The sequence below is a fragment of the Cervus canadensis genome, chromosome 22 (assembly GCF_019320065.1).
Source record: "Cervus canadensis isolate Bull #8, Minnesota chromosome 22, ASM1932006v1, whole genome shotgun sequence".
Taxonomy (NCBI): Eukaryota; Metazoa; Chordata; class Mammalia; order Artiodactyla; family Cervidae; genus Cervus; species Cervus canadensis.
Window position 1 is genome coordinate 21,179,679 of NC_057407.1, and position 16,939 is coordinate 21,196,617.

Below are 16,939 nucleotides of genomic sequence, written 5' to 3' on the forward strand. Positions count from 1 at the left end.
GATAGTGTGATGTCTGAATCTTTTTTTTCCCCCAGATGGTCCCAAATATTTTAAAAGTACTACAATCTGGGGCTGTTTAGTGGAGAGGCACATAACACCTCAGTCGATCCTTAAAATAGCTCTCACAGCAAAAACCTGACGGACTTAGTTCAGTCACTATGTTCATGAAATAAGTACTTGGCAAAGGTTTTTACCAGGCCACTTTATGATACAGATACTCAGTCATACGTGCAGTAAATGAAATGTGAATTTGCATTTACTGGCTCCTGCCTGAAATAAGCTGGACTGTCCTGTCCCTGTTAACCCTTTCAGTCAGTGGGGTGTTGTGTCAGTCTCTTGCAACAGTGGGAAAGATAAGGTGAAGAGTTCCTGAAGCCTCAGTTCAGAAATGGAGAACATCCAGATCAGCGCACTAACCGAAAAGGAGTGGACTTGAGGCGCTCTTTCTGGGTATCAGCCGGGAGTATGGCAAGGACTGTCGAGTGCTCACTTTCTTAAAACCAGCTGCAATGTACACATTGCCCTGTTCAAGTTCTGGTCTTGCCAAAATATGGTTCATGAAATTACCTTTTCCTCTCGTATCTCCCGGAAAACGTTACCAGTACTTGAGGGTATCTGCAAGGGTCTCCGGGCAAACTTAATGTCTAGCCTGGAAGTTTGCTGCTGCTTCTCTGCGAATTATTTGTTAATTTTCTCCCACCTTCCTAAGATGTTAATTGCAGGCAGTTTGTATCCTCCAATAAAATTCTCATTGCAGAAATCAGAGTCTTGTCCCTTCCGGCCGTAACCAGAATTGGATGGGACATCTCTCCTATCCACATGAGATCCAAACTATTTCCAAACATTTTCTCCTTATTTAATATGTTTGCTCTGTCACCGCCCCCACCCCCCACCCATCATTTCCAAAACAGTTTTGTTCGCTTTTCTCTTCCTTTCTCCCATCATCTCCTCCTCACACCAGAGAAGCCCCACTGATCCAGGGTATGACAGTCATCTGTCCTAGGATGCCTGGGAGCACCCTCATGTGAATTATGCCATTAGATTATGCCCACGAGGATATTAGTATTTGTCAGATCTCAACGTCCCTTTGGAGGTTTAAAGAATATGCAAATAAGAAGCACAGGTCTGAATTCCTTTTTTCTAGAAGATGCCTTCCTGAAGAGATACTCTGAGTATAAACTGAGTTTTACAGAGTGATTTCAGATGCAATAAAGGGAACTTAACGCGAGTGAGTGGTTGCACATGAAAGCGTCTCAGCTGAGAACTGACACGGGCCTGCTTTCCAAGGCGGGACCCCTGCATTATTTCTAGCAGACCCTCCTCTTTGGGGAAAAAGCCCATCAACTCCCACAGCCTTTCCCTTCTATTGTTGTCTTTGTCGGTTCGATTTCTTGAGATGTTTTGCCATAATAAATCAATCCGTGTCTTTTTCACATAGCCCTCAATCATCTTCCTCGAAGGCACATGAATGTGCTCCCACTTTCTATTTATAAGTGGCTCTTATTCACACACGGTTTACTACAGCAGCTCCATTTACAAAAGTAAATATTAACATGATTTCTGTGCTTGACGGCATGAGAATGAATGAGATTATTAGCAAGCATGCCACCGTGACGTTAGGTGAGGGCAGTATACAGATCAGTTAAGATTACTTAATTAATATTCAACAGCAGCTCAGCCACCCGCCTGTTCTAGCCTCCAATTAGCATTTTGAGCTGCACACCATGGACAAACTCCTTGTCAGTCCGATGTGATTACAGAGCCATTGAAGTGAATTTGAAGACAGTCACTTGGTTCCTAATCCCTGTGTATCAGTATTTGGTAGTTTTATAATCCCGGGCTTCCCTGATAGTTCAATTGGTAAAGAATCTGCCTGCAATGCAGGAGACCCTGGTTCAATTTCTGGGTCGGGAAGATCCCCTGGAGAAGGGATAGGCTACCCACTCCAGTATTCTGGCCTAGAGAATTCCATGGACTATATAGTCCATGGGATTGCAAAGAGTCAGACACGACTGAGTGACTTTCACTTTCACTTCCATAATCCCAGGTTTTCATAGGAGTCTGCATATTGTCCTGTGGTCACCCATGCCCCATCAGTTATGGTGACGCTGAGGGAAGTGTTACCATAAGCCGAGGACCCTGAATGAGAACAGGGTCTCAAGCTCACCAAAGAGATGTCCAGTTTGGCCCAGGTGTCTAGAGGCTTCAGAAAGTCTCGTATAAGCAGATCCAGATGTCTGCCATCAGCGGCAGTGGAGTTCCAGACAGCTACGAGATAGGGTCTTCCTGGACTGGAGGTTAGCACTTAGCTTTTGAAAAGTATCTTGTGTCTAAAGTATCTCGAGCTTCCTGTTCGAGGGGCAGAAAGAGATCTGAGTCAGGAAATTGTGAGGACGTGTCAGAGGCTTATCTGGGCGGGTACCCAGGAAACCAGGAGGAGCAGAAAGGAAAGCCTTTCTGCAGAAGACTGGTCCTTCTGGGTGATTCTTGCAAAGAAATGCGAGGCCAGGAGGGAGAACCTGGAGGGTTCCTGCTTATCTCTGTAGTTTTGTTTGAATAGGAAGCCTCTGTAACTTGAGTCTGTTTATTAACAGTGAGCACCACCAGAGCAGCTGGGTGTGTGTGTGGGGTTGAGGGGGGAGGTTCATTTGTCAAGAGGGCCAGTTAAACACCCCAGTCTGTCCTGTGCTGGCAGCATGCGTGTTCCCATGGGGAGCTCTTGGGACTGGCATTGATGGCTTTCGCATCTCAGTCCATATCTGCTGCATCCTGACGGGAAGATGTCCTTGGTACATAGGATGTGCTGTCTCGAGAGTAGGATTTTTGATTTCTGAAAAACTGTCTCTGCAAAGTATCTGCCTGACTTGAAAGACTGGAAAATTGTTTTTAGAAATTTCAATCTGACACCCATTGTTTGTGACTGTAAACTGAAAACATCTATGGGTTTTTAAAAGCCCGGCTGATCCATACATACATACCCAGTCCTACCACGAGGCCTTCAGACCCTGGATGGGTTCTGGGCCCCAGGTAGTGGGGTGTGGTCTTGAAACCAAGGAGTTTCTAGCCAGGATCCATGTGCATCTGATCACATGGAGAGAAATGTAGGGCACCATCCTCTTGACTTCTAGTCAAAGCTTGCTTATACATCTTAAAACCCAGGAGCCCATGTTGGTTTTCTCAGAAAGGATGAATGAGTGGAGAGTAGTATAGCAAGCCTGTTTCCACTTAGCTACTTAGAGCTTCCTGTAAGATGGACCACCTTTGGTCAAAAAATAGAGGCAGTTGGCTTGTATTCAGGGGCTGTGTTGTATGAGATGTGCATACGTTTGAGTGTCAGACTCTCCAAGGTGAGAAATGCTTACTCTGTGAGAGGCTCAAGGAAAGTGGGACCCACAGACTCACATCTCCCGTTTCATTTTCATTCTGATCCAGCTCCCACTTGAGTTGAACTGAGGAAAAGTCTCTCCTGCCAACTTGGAATGCCTCTTCCTTACATCCATCTGGGAGCATTCAGTGAACGTGTGGTGGAACTCTTTATTGTGGTACTTGCTTCCTAGGGGTGGGTTTTAGAAAGCCCTCTAACTCGATTGGTTTTCATTGTTCAAGTGGCAGGACACTTGCAATTGAGGACATCACAACATCATGAACTACTTGACAGTCAAGTTCCTATCTATAACTGGAATTCCTTCCTGGAAACTAAAATTTATTTTGCTGGCAGACAAGCAGAGCCATAAAGCCACAAAGGTGGCTTAAACGGTAGCTGTAGGAGGAACAACTTTCATTTGAGAAATCTAACTTTTTTCTGTGCTCTGAAACTTGTTTTCCATACAGTGGCAGCACACGTGGTCTCTCTTAGAGAATTCCATGCTATGTCTGAGAACTTAGGTTCTCACAGAAGCAAAGCAGGAAGACTTTCCGTGGTTTTGTTCAAGTTATGTGCAATACAGTTTTTCTTTCTGTGTTTGAGATGAGCTTGTGTTAACATCCTTGAATTCTTAATCCTATTTCATTTTCTCATACAGGACCCTTTAAATTCTAGAGTCTTCACTGGGCATTTTAAAGGTGCCCGCCACCCAGGATTGTTTTATTTCTTTAGGGCTTTCTTAGGCCTGGAGACTCTCGGGAACCGTTTTTTCTCTCACAGTGGTCCTTCGCCAGAGACAATCACTACCGAATTCGGGGACAATCTTTGCAGAAGACACAGATCTGTGTCCCCACCCTGGGTCTGCCCAGCTAGAATCACCAGGAACGGGGCTCCCCAACATGGAATTTTAAAAGCTGCCAAAGGCAAAGAGCTACGTGCTACTGAGTGATAACCACTACTTGATTGAAACTTCAGTGGGGAGTGTTCTTGTGTGTGTGAGAGAGAGAGAGGGGCTGACTGACTTCAGGACCCTCCAAAACTAAGGTGAACTTTAAAAATTCCTAAATTGAATGTAAAATAGATAGCCAACAGGAATTTGCTGTACGGCTCAGGAAACTCAAACAAGGGCTCTGTATCAACCTAGAGCGGTGGGATGGGGAGGGAGATGGGAGGGAGGTTCAAAAGAGAGGGGATACATGTATACCTATGGCTGATTCATGTTGAGGTTTGACAGAAAACAGCAAAATTCTATAAAGCAATTATCCTTCAATAAAAAAATAAATTACAAAAAAAAATACAAAAGAAAAAAAATAGTAGAAAGTAAGGTTAAACCAAGTAATTTTATTTGCCTTTTTTGTTTGTTTTTGCTCTTAGTAATATGAGTTGTGAAGTAAGCCTTTTCTCCTCTTTTGCTTAGCTGGTTTCCACATCTGAAAATGACTTAGCTAGTTCAGCATGGGAGTAAATACTATATTTGTAATCTTAAAGGAAATAAAGAGATTATTAGGGAAAAAACAGATTCCCAAATTAAGAAGCACAGAGTATCAGGGAAATACTTGCTGAAAGGTAGATGAGGGGAAGTAAAAGATAACTAATTTAGATAATTACTGAGCCAGTCAGGGTCAGTGGGAAAAAAGAAAAGATCTGTTTTCAGGTTCTTAAAGCAGTCATGGTGGTAGGGGCAGAGAAAAAGGAAAGAAAGAAAAGGGAGAAGAGACGAATAAAAAATTTATGGTGAGTATCCAGGGGACTATAATTTGTAGTTAAACTTAAAAATGTTTTTTGTTTTTTCTATTCCAAACACGATTGAGTTTATTTCCCTGTTCGAGGTACTGGCATAAAACAAATGCTCAGTGTGAAGAAATAATGTTATAGGATGGCTCTTGATCCGAAGAATCTGTTTCCTTCAAGGAGAGATGTTAGAGTCAGTAACTTGAAGGAGAACTGAACCTAAATAGAACTTTGAAATTGCATGCTTGGTGACATACTGAGGCATTTTCAGAAATTTTATCTCCATTTCCCTGAACTCAGAATTAGAGACAATACAGCTTCTTGGAACCCATCACAATTTAGATATTTAGAGGCATTAAAACTCACACTTTCTTTTCATCTTCTCCAAAATCACTTCCCTTCACTTTTTTAATTCCTGGTTACTACTGACGGTTTAAAAAACAAAAAAGAAGAGGCAAAAACCCCCCAAAAACGTCTCCTGAGACTTCTCTGAGATGAGCAAGTCAAATAAAATGTCGTGTGGTAGTGACTCTGAACCAGCCACTTTTCTTAGGTGTTAAACCCACAGTGTAGAATTTGTACCCACAGAAGATTCATCTCCACGTGGTCAGTGGTAGTGGAAAGGGGGCCGGAACCCAGCAAAATTATCAGTCTCTTGACCACAGTAGGCCCCCCCCACCAACACTTATTCAAGAAATAGGAAGTTAAACATCTAACAGCGTAGTGTGTCCATAAAGTGGAGATGTAAGCAGGCTGAGGATGTCAGTTCATATTTGTTAGCAAGGAGATTGCATAACATGATCTCATTTTGTTAGAAGACCTGTCTGCCTGGCGGCATGTGGGTGAGATTCCAGCAGTGGCCCCTGCTGGCTCTCCTCGTTCCGCTCTTGCTCTGTACTGCGTTCATCATGCAGCAGCCAGAGCGTGCGCTTTGAAGGGGGTGAGGGAGAATGTTCCAGTCTGTGCATTAAAGCCCTCTGTTGGCTTTCCATCGCTCACAGATGCTAACAAAGTTTATGGCCTTGGATCTGGCATGACCTGCCTCTTGCCCACCTCTCTGGGTCTACTTCTGTCCCTGCGCTTAAGTATGCCTTCCTTTCAGTTCCTGCAGTGGATAAGCTCACTCTGCGCTCAGGCTCTTTAACCAGCTCCTGATTTGCCTGGCATGGTCTTCGCTGCACCTTCCCGTGACCCTTCCTCCTTAATCGCGTCTCAGCTCTGAGGCCACCTCGTTAGGGAGGACCCCTCCCTCACCTCCCCCGTCAGTTATCACCACCTCATCCTGTTGATTTTGTTCATAGCTCTTGATGCTTTGTTTGTTTACTTGTTTGTGGTTGATTTCCCCGAAAGAACATAAGCACCACGGGGGCGAGACCTTGTCTATCTTTTGTTTATCGTTCTGCTCCCAGTTTGTCATTGTCAATGATCAAAGAACAGTCACTAGATGAGGAAAAGTGTGGAATGATACACCCCACACATAGCAGTAGTAAAGATTACTAAGAGAAGGACGAAAGTAACTTGGATTTTTTTTTCTCCTTTTTTTCATTTGTATCAATAGTTCCTAATTTTTCTGCAGAAAAGTTGTGTGCACAACATAATTCGCTAAATTACTCAAATGCTTAGCCAGGCTCAAAGGAGGTGTTTTTAAAGCTCCCAGAAAGAGAATGTGTTCTCTGAATGCACCATGCTAAGCAGTGGGTGCCTAATAAATGCTCGCTGGGTCCACAGAAACCTCTTTTCCGAGGGAAGACGTTTGCCACCGAGTTCTGTAGCTGGGTGCCCACCCGAGTCCGTGTGAGGGTGGAGAGCACGGTGACCTGCCTCGGGGTGCCGGTGTAGGGGCCTCGGTCCCGGAGCTTCTGACCTTCATCCACAGAGTGTGCTCTTCTCTGGCAATCCCAGAGTTCTTTGCCCCAGGGAAAATCCTTTATGAACAGCCACACTTGGAGCATGTGATGTGCTTCAGTCCATGCTGCTTTTTTTTTTTTTTTTCTGGAGCCTCTGGCCTCACGTGTAACTGAGGGTCTGAGTGAACCGTCTGCCTGTTTTCTTCCAGGAAAAGAACCTGCCATGTCAATTCGTGCTTTCCAAGTCGTTTGATGTTAACAGTCACTTGGCCAATGAGGATTGTTTTGACTAATGCTTTGTATTTTAGAAATCTATCAGGTAGTGTAATTATGGTCTTAGAATAGTTAATTCTTTGTTGTGTGGTATCTTTTTTGCACTTTTCCCCCCCCCCCTTTTTGTGCATAGTTCAAATATGAGCTGGTAACCTGGGCCATTCATTTCACTATCATACAGTACTTTTTTGGGCTACTAAATACTTCAGTGGTCCACTATCTTAAGAAAAATAGATACTCCTCAGCTATGACGCTGGGTGGTTACGGCTGTAGCTGGTTGGCAAAGTCTCCATCCTCCGTGTTTTAACTCTAAGGTTACATTCTGGAAATCTGTGTAAACTGGGGACAGGGACATGGAGGTGGCAGGCACGGAGAAATAGAAAGTTTGATGAAGAGCTTCAACAGAAACTATTACCTAAAATCACAAAACCATGGGTTTGTTTTGTTTTTTTTTTCACATGAATCTGCTTCATTTCACATCCAGTAGAAGATCCCGTCACTACCGTAGCCCTAAAATACTTTGTACGTTTCATGTCCTTGTAGCTTAAGCCAGACTGACTGTTCCTTCCAAATTTAGGGGTAGACAGCTAGACGGTGAGCAGTTAAAAACGTGTTCTATTATTTATACTACAAATGCCAAGCAGTTCATAGGAAAAAACCATTGTTCAGTGCTCTGCGAGAGCAGTCCCATGAGATGTGTGCCAGGAGAGGGAGTGATTTATGTTCCGGAGCCTCTCATGGCAGGGAGCAGCCCTCCAGACTGCTTCCATAGCTGTGCCTGGGCGTGCAGTTGGTTAGAACTACTTCCTGTCTGAACATAGGCGCTGCTTAAAGGAAAACATTTCCCACTGAGACTTGTGATCCTTCTTGATTGTGCGTAGCTATAACAGCTCCATGGAAACCTACAGTTCCAATAATCTGCAGAACTCAGAGCCTTCCTCACTCCCACCAGATCTCCTGTACTCTCTGAGGTTCCCTGGTATTTCCTCTTCTCCCCAAACCCCTCTGCTTTGGCTTCATAGAAACATGAGACACCCAAGAGAATCATCGCAAGAGTACTTGCAATCAGGAGAGCCAAGACAACTCCAAAGAAAAGTTGACTTACTCCAGTGGTAGGGATACCCATCGCCTACCCCCGAAAAAGTGAAGCTCTAGTTGGGTGTACACGGGGCCCTTGGGAGACGCCAGAGGAGTGGCCTGGGTCCCCGGGACCCCAAGCACCAGAAGGCTGCCGCCTGCTTGTCTCAAAGACCCAGCAGTGGGGCCAGCTATTGTGAAGCCCCTCTGCCAGATGAACAGGGACCCGTCTCTGGTCACAATAGCCATTCACGCTGAGCAGCCTCATTAAATATTCAGCCGGTGCTTCCGGCAGCTCATTAGGGCCGCAGTGAGCGGTGACGTGGCCGCGGGAACACCGAGGGCCGGCCGGCGGCAGCAGGCAGAGGCTGAGCGAGCCGCCGATGGCTTTTCTGCTCCCTGCCTGTCCAGTGATGACCAGTGTCTGCTCCCTGCTTTGTCTCAAGTCCAGGTAAAAATCGGACAGAACCCCTGACATGCAGACGACACTCGACAGCGTTGGGTGCGGGTCTCTGATGTGGTCTGGCCAGGGTGCTTGCCCCTGGAACCCCTCTGACCCCCGTGGAGAGCTGTCTGGGGCTCGGGGTGGGGGCCTCCGCTGAGCGCTAACAATGAGGTGCTATTGTGTGCTTGGGCCGTTCGATGACTGCATTTGGGAGGGTTCGAGGTATGGTGTGAACTTGGGTGCTGAGAGGTTAGAATAGCGAATAATTCTTCCTCTGGAACAGGTTGAATTGGAGAAAATTGTGAGCTAATCCTTGCAGTTCACACAGCAAGTTTCCTCAGTTCACGCCAACTTTTCATGTGTCTGAGTGGCTCATGACTAACTTCTGTCCCTTTTAACTCTCAGGATGGGTACAGTGTAATAAAAAGTGGATATTCTTCAGCTGTGGGCCGGGGGGGGGTGGTGGGGGGGTGGGGTCCTTCCAATCTGCTGGACATCGTCCTCCTGTATCTTGTTCCTTTCCCATGGGTGTGTACTCAGTGCTGGGTGAAGCAGAAAGCCGGGAGAGTCTGAAAGAATTGAAAGATGGTGAACTCAGACAAAGTGTATTTCTCTTCTCTCACTGTTTGTTTCTCTCTTTCCTGCACAGAAAATGTTTTCAGACAGCTCATTTCTACGTGGAAGATAGCAGTTCACCTCGGGTGGTCCCCAATGAAAGTATTCCAATCATTCCTATTCCGGGTAAGTAAGACACGACTCCTGTTTCCAGTGGGCTAATTGTTTTTCTTTTTTGTTCCCAGTGTTTTGTGACAGCCATGACAAAATATTATTTTTATAGTCTTTTCAAGCTCGCCCAGTCTAAGAGAGCCTTAACTAAGGGTAATTTAATGAAATCTTTGCTCCTTTACATATCTTCCATGTAATGAAATCATCTTTCAGAGAACAGATGACTATGAGTTCACATGATGTAGAGTCTCATGAAGAAAGGGAAGAAAGAGTAGAAAAAAGGGGAAAACATACTTATGTATTTGCAGTCTACTTGGACTCAATTTTGTTATGACAGGCAGTGTGTGCTTGCTTTAAAAAAAATTGAAATACTGTTACATATATATTTTAAAGTTTTATCCTAAGCTTCCTTACTCTGAAAATAATTACATGATGGTTGAAAGTTTTCGTACTTAGGCCTCTGTATGGGGGTCTAGAGAGATGTTCTTGGTCTGGTATCTGTTTCATTTGTCCTTGGTACAAATAGGGAATGCTCAGGTGCTGTTGGGGTAGGGATTGGTGAAAAGTGTTAGTCACTCAGTCATGTCCGACTCTTTATGACCTCATGGCCCATGGCCCGCCAGGCTCCTCTGTCCTCGGAATTCTCCAGGCAAGAATACTGGAGTGGGTAGCCATTCCCTTCTTCAGGGATCTTCCCGACCCAGGGATCAAACCCAGGTCTCCTGCATTGCAGGCAGGACACTAGTGAATCTTAGCTGATGCCACAGAGGGGAGAAGTTCGTCAGTGGCTTAACTCTGATAGATGGTGTGAGTGATTTGAAGGTGGCCCCCAGTGTTTTTTGCATTTCTCTGGGGGCTCAGATGGTAAAGAATCTGCCTGCAATGCAGGAGACCCAAGTTCGATCCCTGGGTCAGGAAGATCCCTGGAGAAGGGAATGGCTACCCACTCCAGTATTCTTGCCTGGAGGATTCCATTCCACCAGGACAGAGGAACCTGGTGGGCTACAGTCCATGGGGTCGCAAAGGGTCAGACACGACTGAGCAGCTAACACTCACTTCTTCACTTCTCCATCATTTTTATTTGCAGTCCTCCTCCTGTTGTGCCAGAATCGAGCGTTCTTCCTCTGGGTTGCATTCTGTACTTGGAAACACGTATTTTAATTGTGTACATTCATCCTTTTGCATTTTACAATGGAGTAGTACAGCCTATTAACAATGTTGTCACGGTTTCAGGTATACAATAAAGCGACTCAGCCATACATAATACCTGTCTCCATGCTCCCCTAAACTCCCCTCCCATCCAGGCTGCCAGGTAACACTGAGCCGAGTCCCCTGTGCTGTATGATAGGTCCTTGTTGGTTATCCATTTTATTTAAATATTTATTTTACTCATCTGTCTGCACCAGGTTTCAGTTGTCGGATCTTTAGTTGACACCTGGGATCTAGTTCCCTGGCCAGGAGTTGAACCCGGGTCCCCTGCATTGGGGGCACAGTCTTAACCACTGGACCACGAGGGAAGTCCCAGTTATCCATTTTACATATAGCAGTGTGTACACGGATCCTCTTGACATCATTCTTTTGTAAGCAGAGGTGCCGTCTCCCACTCCCCTGCAGACCCTGGATCCCAGCTGTCTGCCTCCTTCTCTAGAATGGTTTTTTTCATCATCTAGTACACCGTACTTTTTACTTGGTTTGTGGTCTCCCCCAACTACAATGAGAGCTTCCCGAAAGCAAATGGATGTCTTCTTAGTGCAAGAATAAATACCTGGCACGTGGTAGGCGTTCTCGAACTCTCTGGATGAATGATGAACATGAGCAAAGCTTCCTTACAGTTCTTTCAAGACCTTTGCCATGAGGCTCGGAGATGCAGTACTTTTCTGAGTCCCCAGAAGGAACGCTGCTGTTGTTTGCACGTCTTCTCTAGCTATGGCTGGGGACCGGTTTGGCCCTGTATGTCTCTATAGGTTAAGACATTAGATATTGCTGGAATTGGCTGTGTTCTCACCATTCTGTGAGCTTCTCTCACTAAAGCTTGTCACACAGCAGTGAGAGGGTAGCAGAAAAGTCTCTGGGTAAGCCCCCCACTGGATCATTCTGTGGCTGCTAAACACTTCCCATACAGATGGGTAGGTTTTGTGTTAGGTTTGTTCTTCTCCACTAACCCTCACCCTTTATTACATTCTTTGCGTTTGAGAGGAGGCAGACAGGAACCAGCCCCCCATCCCCATGGAATAAGTTTTGTTGACTACCGCATTTGTGCAGCAGTGCGTGTATAATCATTTTCCTCTCGCATCACCTAGAATATGTGTTGACCTCTGGAAAATGCCCGAGGCCTCTCCCCTCTGAATTGATTCAGCCAACAAACACAGCTGTTTCGTAGCTAAGCGATTGAAATCCATTTTAAAAGGTTAAGTGGTGGGATACTTCTTGCACTGTCTTTGCATTTTCAGTTTCTTTCCCCCTGGATAGGGAATCAGAACACCAAGGATCTCACCCTGCCTCCACCATGAAACCTAGGTCAATGACTTGACCTCTCTGAGCCTAGTTTCCAGAATCTGCAAAGTGAGCAGGATATTAAAGATTGCATGAGGTGGTACACGTCAGGGCAGTTTGGAAACATTCATGGAAGCCAGAGTTGTCAGCTGTGGATGCTCTCCTTCCCAAATCGTGGTATCATTCCTCCCAGCACTTGTGGACAGCAAGCATTTGCACAGTCCCCAGGTTAAGACTGTCCCAAGCACGGATCCACATCCACTGGGTACAGCCGGCTTCACTGTGTTCTTGGGCTTGGACTTTAGGACTTTTAGTTCCCTGGAATCAGTCATGGCCACTTTGCCACACCTCTGAGTAGGTGTCTTAGACCAGAAATGCTCTTTGAATGTTCTCTGCTTCATTTCCTAGCAGCAAGTGAAAAAAAAACCTTACAATCCAACAGCATATCTATTTAAATGTGAGAGTCTCACTCACTGATGGTAGAAATACGTGAAAGGAACAATTCCACGGTGTAAGATTCTCCACTAACTGAGAAATCCACGGAATCCAGTTGAACCTCCCTTGTCGTAGTAGATGCATCCTTTTTTTGAAATAAGATATTTAATATAGGTCCCTGTGCTATATAGTAAATCCTTGTTGCTTACCTAGTTTATTAATGTTTCGGCCACGCCACAAGGCATGTGAGGTCTTAGTTCTCCAACCAGGGATCAAACCCTTGCCCTGTGCGTTGCAAGTGAAGTGTCCTAACCATTGGACTGCTAGGGAAATCCTAGTAGACACATCCCCTTGATGAGCTGTGACACATTTGTGAGAATGAATGACTTTAAATGCTGTAGTGTTAGAGGACTTACCTGGAGAAACCAAACGTGAGATGGCTCTTCTAGGGTTTCCTCAGGTTTTTATAGATAGCAGTAGCCTTCCGTGGGGATGTGCCTAGACAGAGAACTTATTTCACCCTTCACTGAGAAGAAGTTACCTTATATGACCTTTCTTTAAAAATCTTTCAACCAGATCACAATCCCTTATTTTTCTTAAAACTACACAGTCCTATTTAGTAAATTTGTAACATAGTTTGTAATTTCATTAAGTTTCAGCACAGTTTTTCTTTAATTGAGACCTCCTTAGTATCCTTTTAAATGATTTACCTTAGGAATTATCTAATTTTTATCATTTTTTTAAATGTGGACCAGTTTTACAGTCTTTATTGAATTTGTTACAGCACTGCTTCTGTTTTGTGTCTTGGTTTTTTGGCCATGAGGCATATGGAATCTTAGTTCCCCAAACAGGGATCAAACCTGTACCTCCTGCACTGGAAGGCGAAATCCTTTTTTTTTTTTTTTGGATTTTAACCCCTTATTTTTATTTATTTTTTATTTATTTATTTTACTTTACAATATTGTATTGGTTTTGCCATACATTGACTTGAATCCACCATGGGTGTACATGTGTTCCCCATCCTGAACCCCCCTCCCCCCTCCCACCTCCCTCCCCATCCCATCCCTCCGGGTCATCCCAGTGCACCAGCCCCGAGCACCCTGTATCATGCATTGAACCTGGACTGGTGACTTGTTTCACATATGATAATTTACATGTTTAAATGCCATTCTCCCATATCATCCTGCCCTCACGCTCTCCCGCAGAGTCCAAAAGACTATTCTATACATCTGTGTCTCTTTTGCTGTCTCACATATAGGGTTATCGTTACCATCTTTCTAAATTCCATATATATGCATTCGTATACTGTATTGGTGTTTTCTCTCTGGCTTACTTCCCTCTGTATAGTAGGCTCCAGTTTCATCCACCTCATTAGAACTGATTCAAATGTATTCTTTTTAATGGCTGAGTAATATTCCATGGTGTATATGTACCACAGCTTTCTTATCCATTCATCTGCTGATGGACATCTAGGTTGCTTCCATGTCCTGGTTATTGTAAACAGTGCTGCGATGAACATTTGGGTACACGTGTCTCTTTCAACTCTGGTTTCCTCAGTATGTATGCCCAGAAGTGGGATTGCTGGGTCATATGGCAGTTCTATTCCCAGTTTTTTAAGGAATCTCCATACTGTTCTCCACAGTGGCTATGCTAGTTTACATTCCCACCAACAGTGTAAGAGGGTTCCCTTTTCTCCACACCCTCTCCAGCATTTATTGCTTGTAGACTTTTGGATAGCAGTTGTTCTGACTGGCGTGAAATGGTACCTCATTGTGGTTTTGATTTGCATTTCTCTGATAATGAGTGATGTTGAGCATCTTTTCATGTGTTTGTTAGCCATTTGTATGTCTTCTTTGGATAAATGTCTGTTTAGTTCTTTGGCCCACTTTTTGATTGGGTCATTTATTTTTCTGGAATTGAGCTGCAGGAGTTGCTTGTATATTTTTGAGATTAATTCTTTGTCTGTTGCTTTGTTTGCTATTATTTTCTCCCATTCTGAAGGCTGTCTTTTCACTTTGCTTATAGTTTCCTTTGTTGTGCAGAAGCTTTTAATTTTAATTAGGTCCCACTTGTTTATTTTTGCTTTTATTTCCAACATTCTGGGAGGTGGGTCATAGAGGATCCTGCTGTGGTTTATGTCGGAGAGTGTTTTGCCTATGTTTTCCTCTAGGAGTTTAATAGTTTCTGATCTTACATTTAGATCTTTAATCCATTTTGAGTTTATTTTTGTGTATGGTGTTAGAAAGTGTTCTAGTTTCATTCTTTTAGGAGTGGTTAACCAGTTTTCCTAGCACGACTTGTTAAAGAGATTGTCTTTTTTCCATTGTATATCCTTGCCTCCTTTGTCAAAGATAAGGTGTCCATAGGTGTGTGGATTTTTCTATTTTGTTCCATTGATCTATATTTTTGTCTTTGTGCCAGTACCATACTGTCTTGATGACTGTGGCTTTGTAGTAGAGACTGAAGTCAGGCAGGTTGATTCCTCCAGTTCCATTCTTCTTTCTCAAGATTGCTTTGGCTATTCGAGGTTTTTTTATTTCCATACAAATTGTGAAATTATTTGTTCTAGTTCTCTGAAAAATACCATTGGTAGTTTGATAGGGATTGCCTTGAATCTATAGATTATTTTAGGTAGTATACTTGGTTAAGATTTCGCCTTCTGATCCATGAACATGGATCGGAAGATGAAATCTTAACCACTGGACTGTCAGGGAAGTTCCTCTAATTGTTTTTATGTCTAAAAATAGTAGGATATTTATAGAACTAATATGGAATACTCTGCCCACTGGATCTCACTTATTTGTCCATATTCGAAACCTAACAGGAAGACTTCTAGGTCCTAGATGTATCAACTTAAGTTATTTCATCATTTGAACCCCTCCCTTTCTATCACTGATTTTTCAAAAAAGATATTTCCAGACAATGACTAGTAAACTGAACCATTACACAGTTTTGAAGTGTGGGCAACAGAGACTGAAAATTCAGCTACTGAACTGTTGTAAAGTCCCTAAGTCATCATTATAAAATGTGTAACATACTCTGATCCTAGAACTTACTTTGCATTTAGCCTTCCTCAGAAAATATCATCATCATCTAATATTTATTGAGTATTTATTGATCAAAACTATGTGGTTTATGTTTTTTTTTTTTAACATCAATTTTAGGGAAAGTGGTGCAATCCATACCCCCATTTCACAGATGAAGAAACCGAGGCTCAGAGATATCCTTTAATTTGCCCGAGGTTGCATGGATAAATGGTGGGCTAGCATTGGAATTCTCTGTGTGACTTCAAGGCACAGATGCTTAGAAATGGCTCTGCCACCTCTTGGCATGTTCCTCTGACAGTTCTGATACCTGAGGACTTCAGCCTCATTTGGATTTTGCTTCCTTAAATCAAGGCATCTTCAAATACATGTGACTGTTCTCTTAAAATTTTTTCTGGATTTTCTTCTTTCAGTAGCACTGACCACTTGCTTTTCCACTAAATTCTCCTTCATCCTCCATGAGAGCATTTCATCATTCTTCTGCTAAAGTTTCCTCCATATCCAAAATTTAAAAAAAAAAAAAATTTCCTCTGTTTCCTAGTCATCTTTATTCTTTTCTTTCCTAAGAAAATGACTCCCGCCCCCCAATATCTCCATTCCCTGTGCCAAGTAGGAATTTGTGATTTATTTATTTACTTTTTATGCTCCAGGTCTTAGTTGCCACACATGGGGTCTTCGCTCTTTGTTGGGACATACTGACTCTTCTGATTGTGGCATGCAAGCTCTTAGTTTCAGCATGTGGAGTCTAGGAGTCTAGCTCCCTGACCAGGGATTGAACCTGGGCCCCCTGCATTGGGAGCGCAGAGTCTTAAACACTAGGCTGCCAGGGAAGTCCCAGGGCTGTGTGATTAAAATGACTTGGAGAACAGCTCAGAAACATGTTGAATATTGAATAAATTTAGACTCTAAATCACCGACTTTTGGATGATTCTGCTGTGGTGCAAATTCACGGATAAACAGCTCTGATCTTGAAATCCCAAAGCATAAGTAGAACCAGCAAGTTACACTGGCTCTTAAAAAAATATTATAAAATAGACAAAAGGTTAAGGAAAGCTTTGCTAAATAACCTTTTGATACTCATCTCTTGGAGACAGAGGTTTATAGGAACCTTTGAGGAAATTTGAGTTATCAGGTTTACTAGCTCTAACTGGAATTTAGGAATTTAGACTCTTCATAGTGTCCTGATTTAATTGGCAAAGATAGTGCTGTAAGAATGAAGAGTTTTTTTTTTTCACCTAAATCCTGTACAGTGTGGAAATTATAAACCCAATGTGGCAGCAAAGGTTGGTTAGCCAAGCATATGAGAGAGAACTCCTTATGCAAACATTTTACCAGACAGTTCCAATCACTAGAGAAGTGACATCAATTCTTTTATTAGGAAATTTTTTTTAAAAAATTCATTCATTTCTTTGGCTGTGCTGGGTCTTAGTTGCAGCATGTGGGATCTTGAGTTACAAAATGCAGGATCTTTAGTTGTGGCATGCAGACTCTAGTTCCCTAACCA

The 16,939-nt window shown here is 43.5% G+C and overlaps 1 protein-coding gene across 3 annotated transcripts in view; it reads left to right on the forward strand.

The window, feature by feature from the left end:
- The window catches only part of PTPRG (protein tyrosine phosphatase receptor type G), a 749,569-nt gene that overhangs the window by 678,913 nt on the left and 53,717 nt on the right, over positions 1-16,939 (forward strand). For all 3 annotated transcript variants that reach the window (XM_043441944.1, XM_043441943.1, XM_043441946.1), the window contains one exon: positions 9,387-9,478. In XM_043441944.1, coding sequence (XP_043297879.1) covers positions 9,387-9,478 — 92 coding nt within the window. The remainder of the gene's footprint in view (positions 1-9,386; positions 9,479-16,939) is intronic.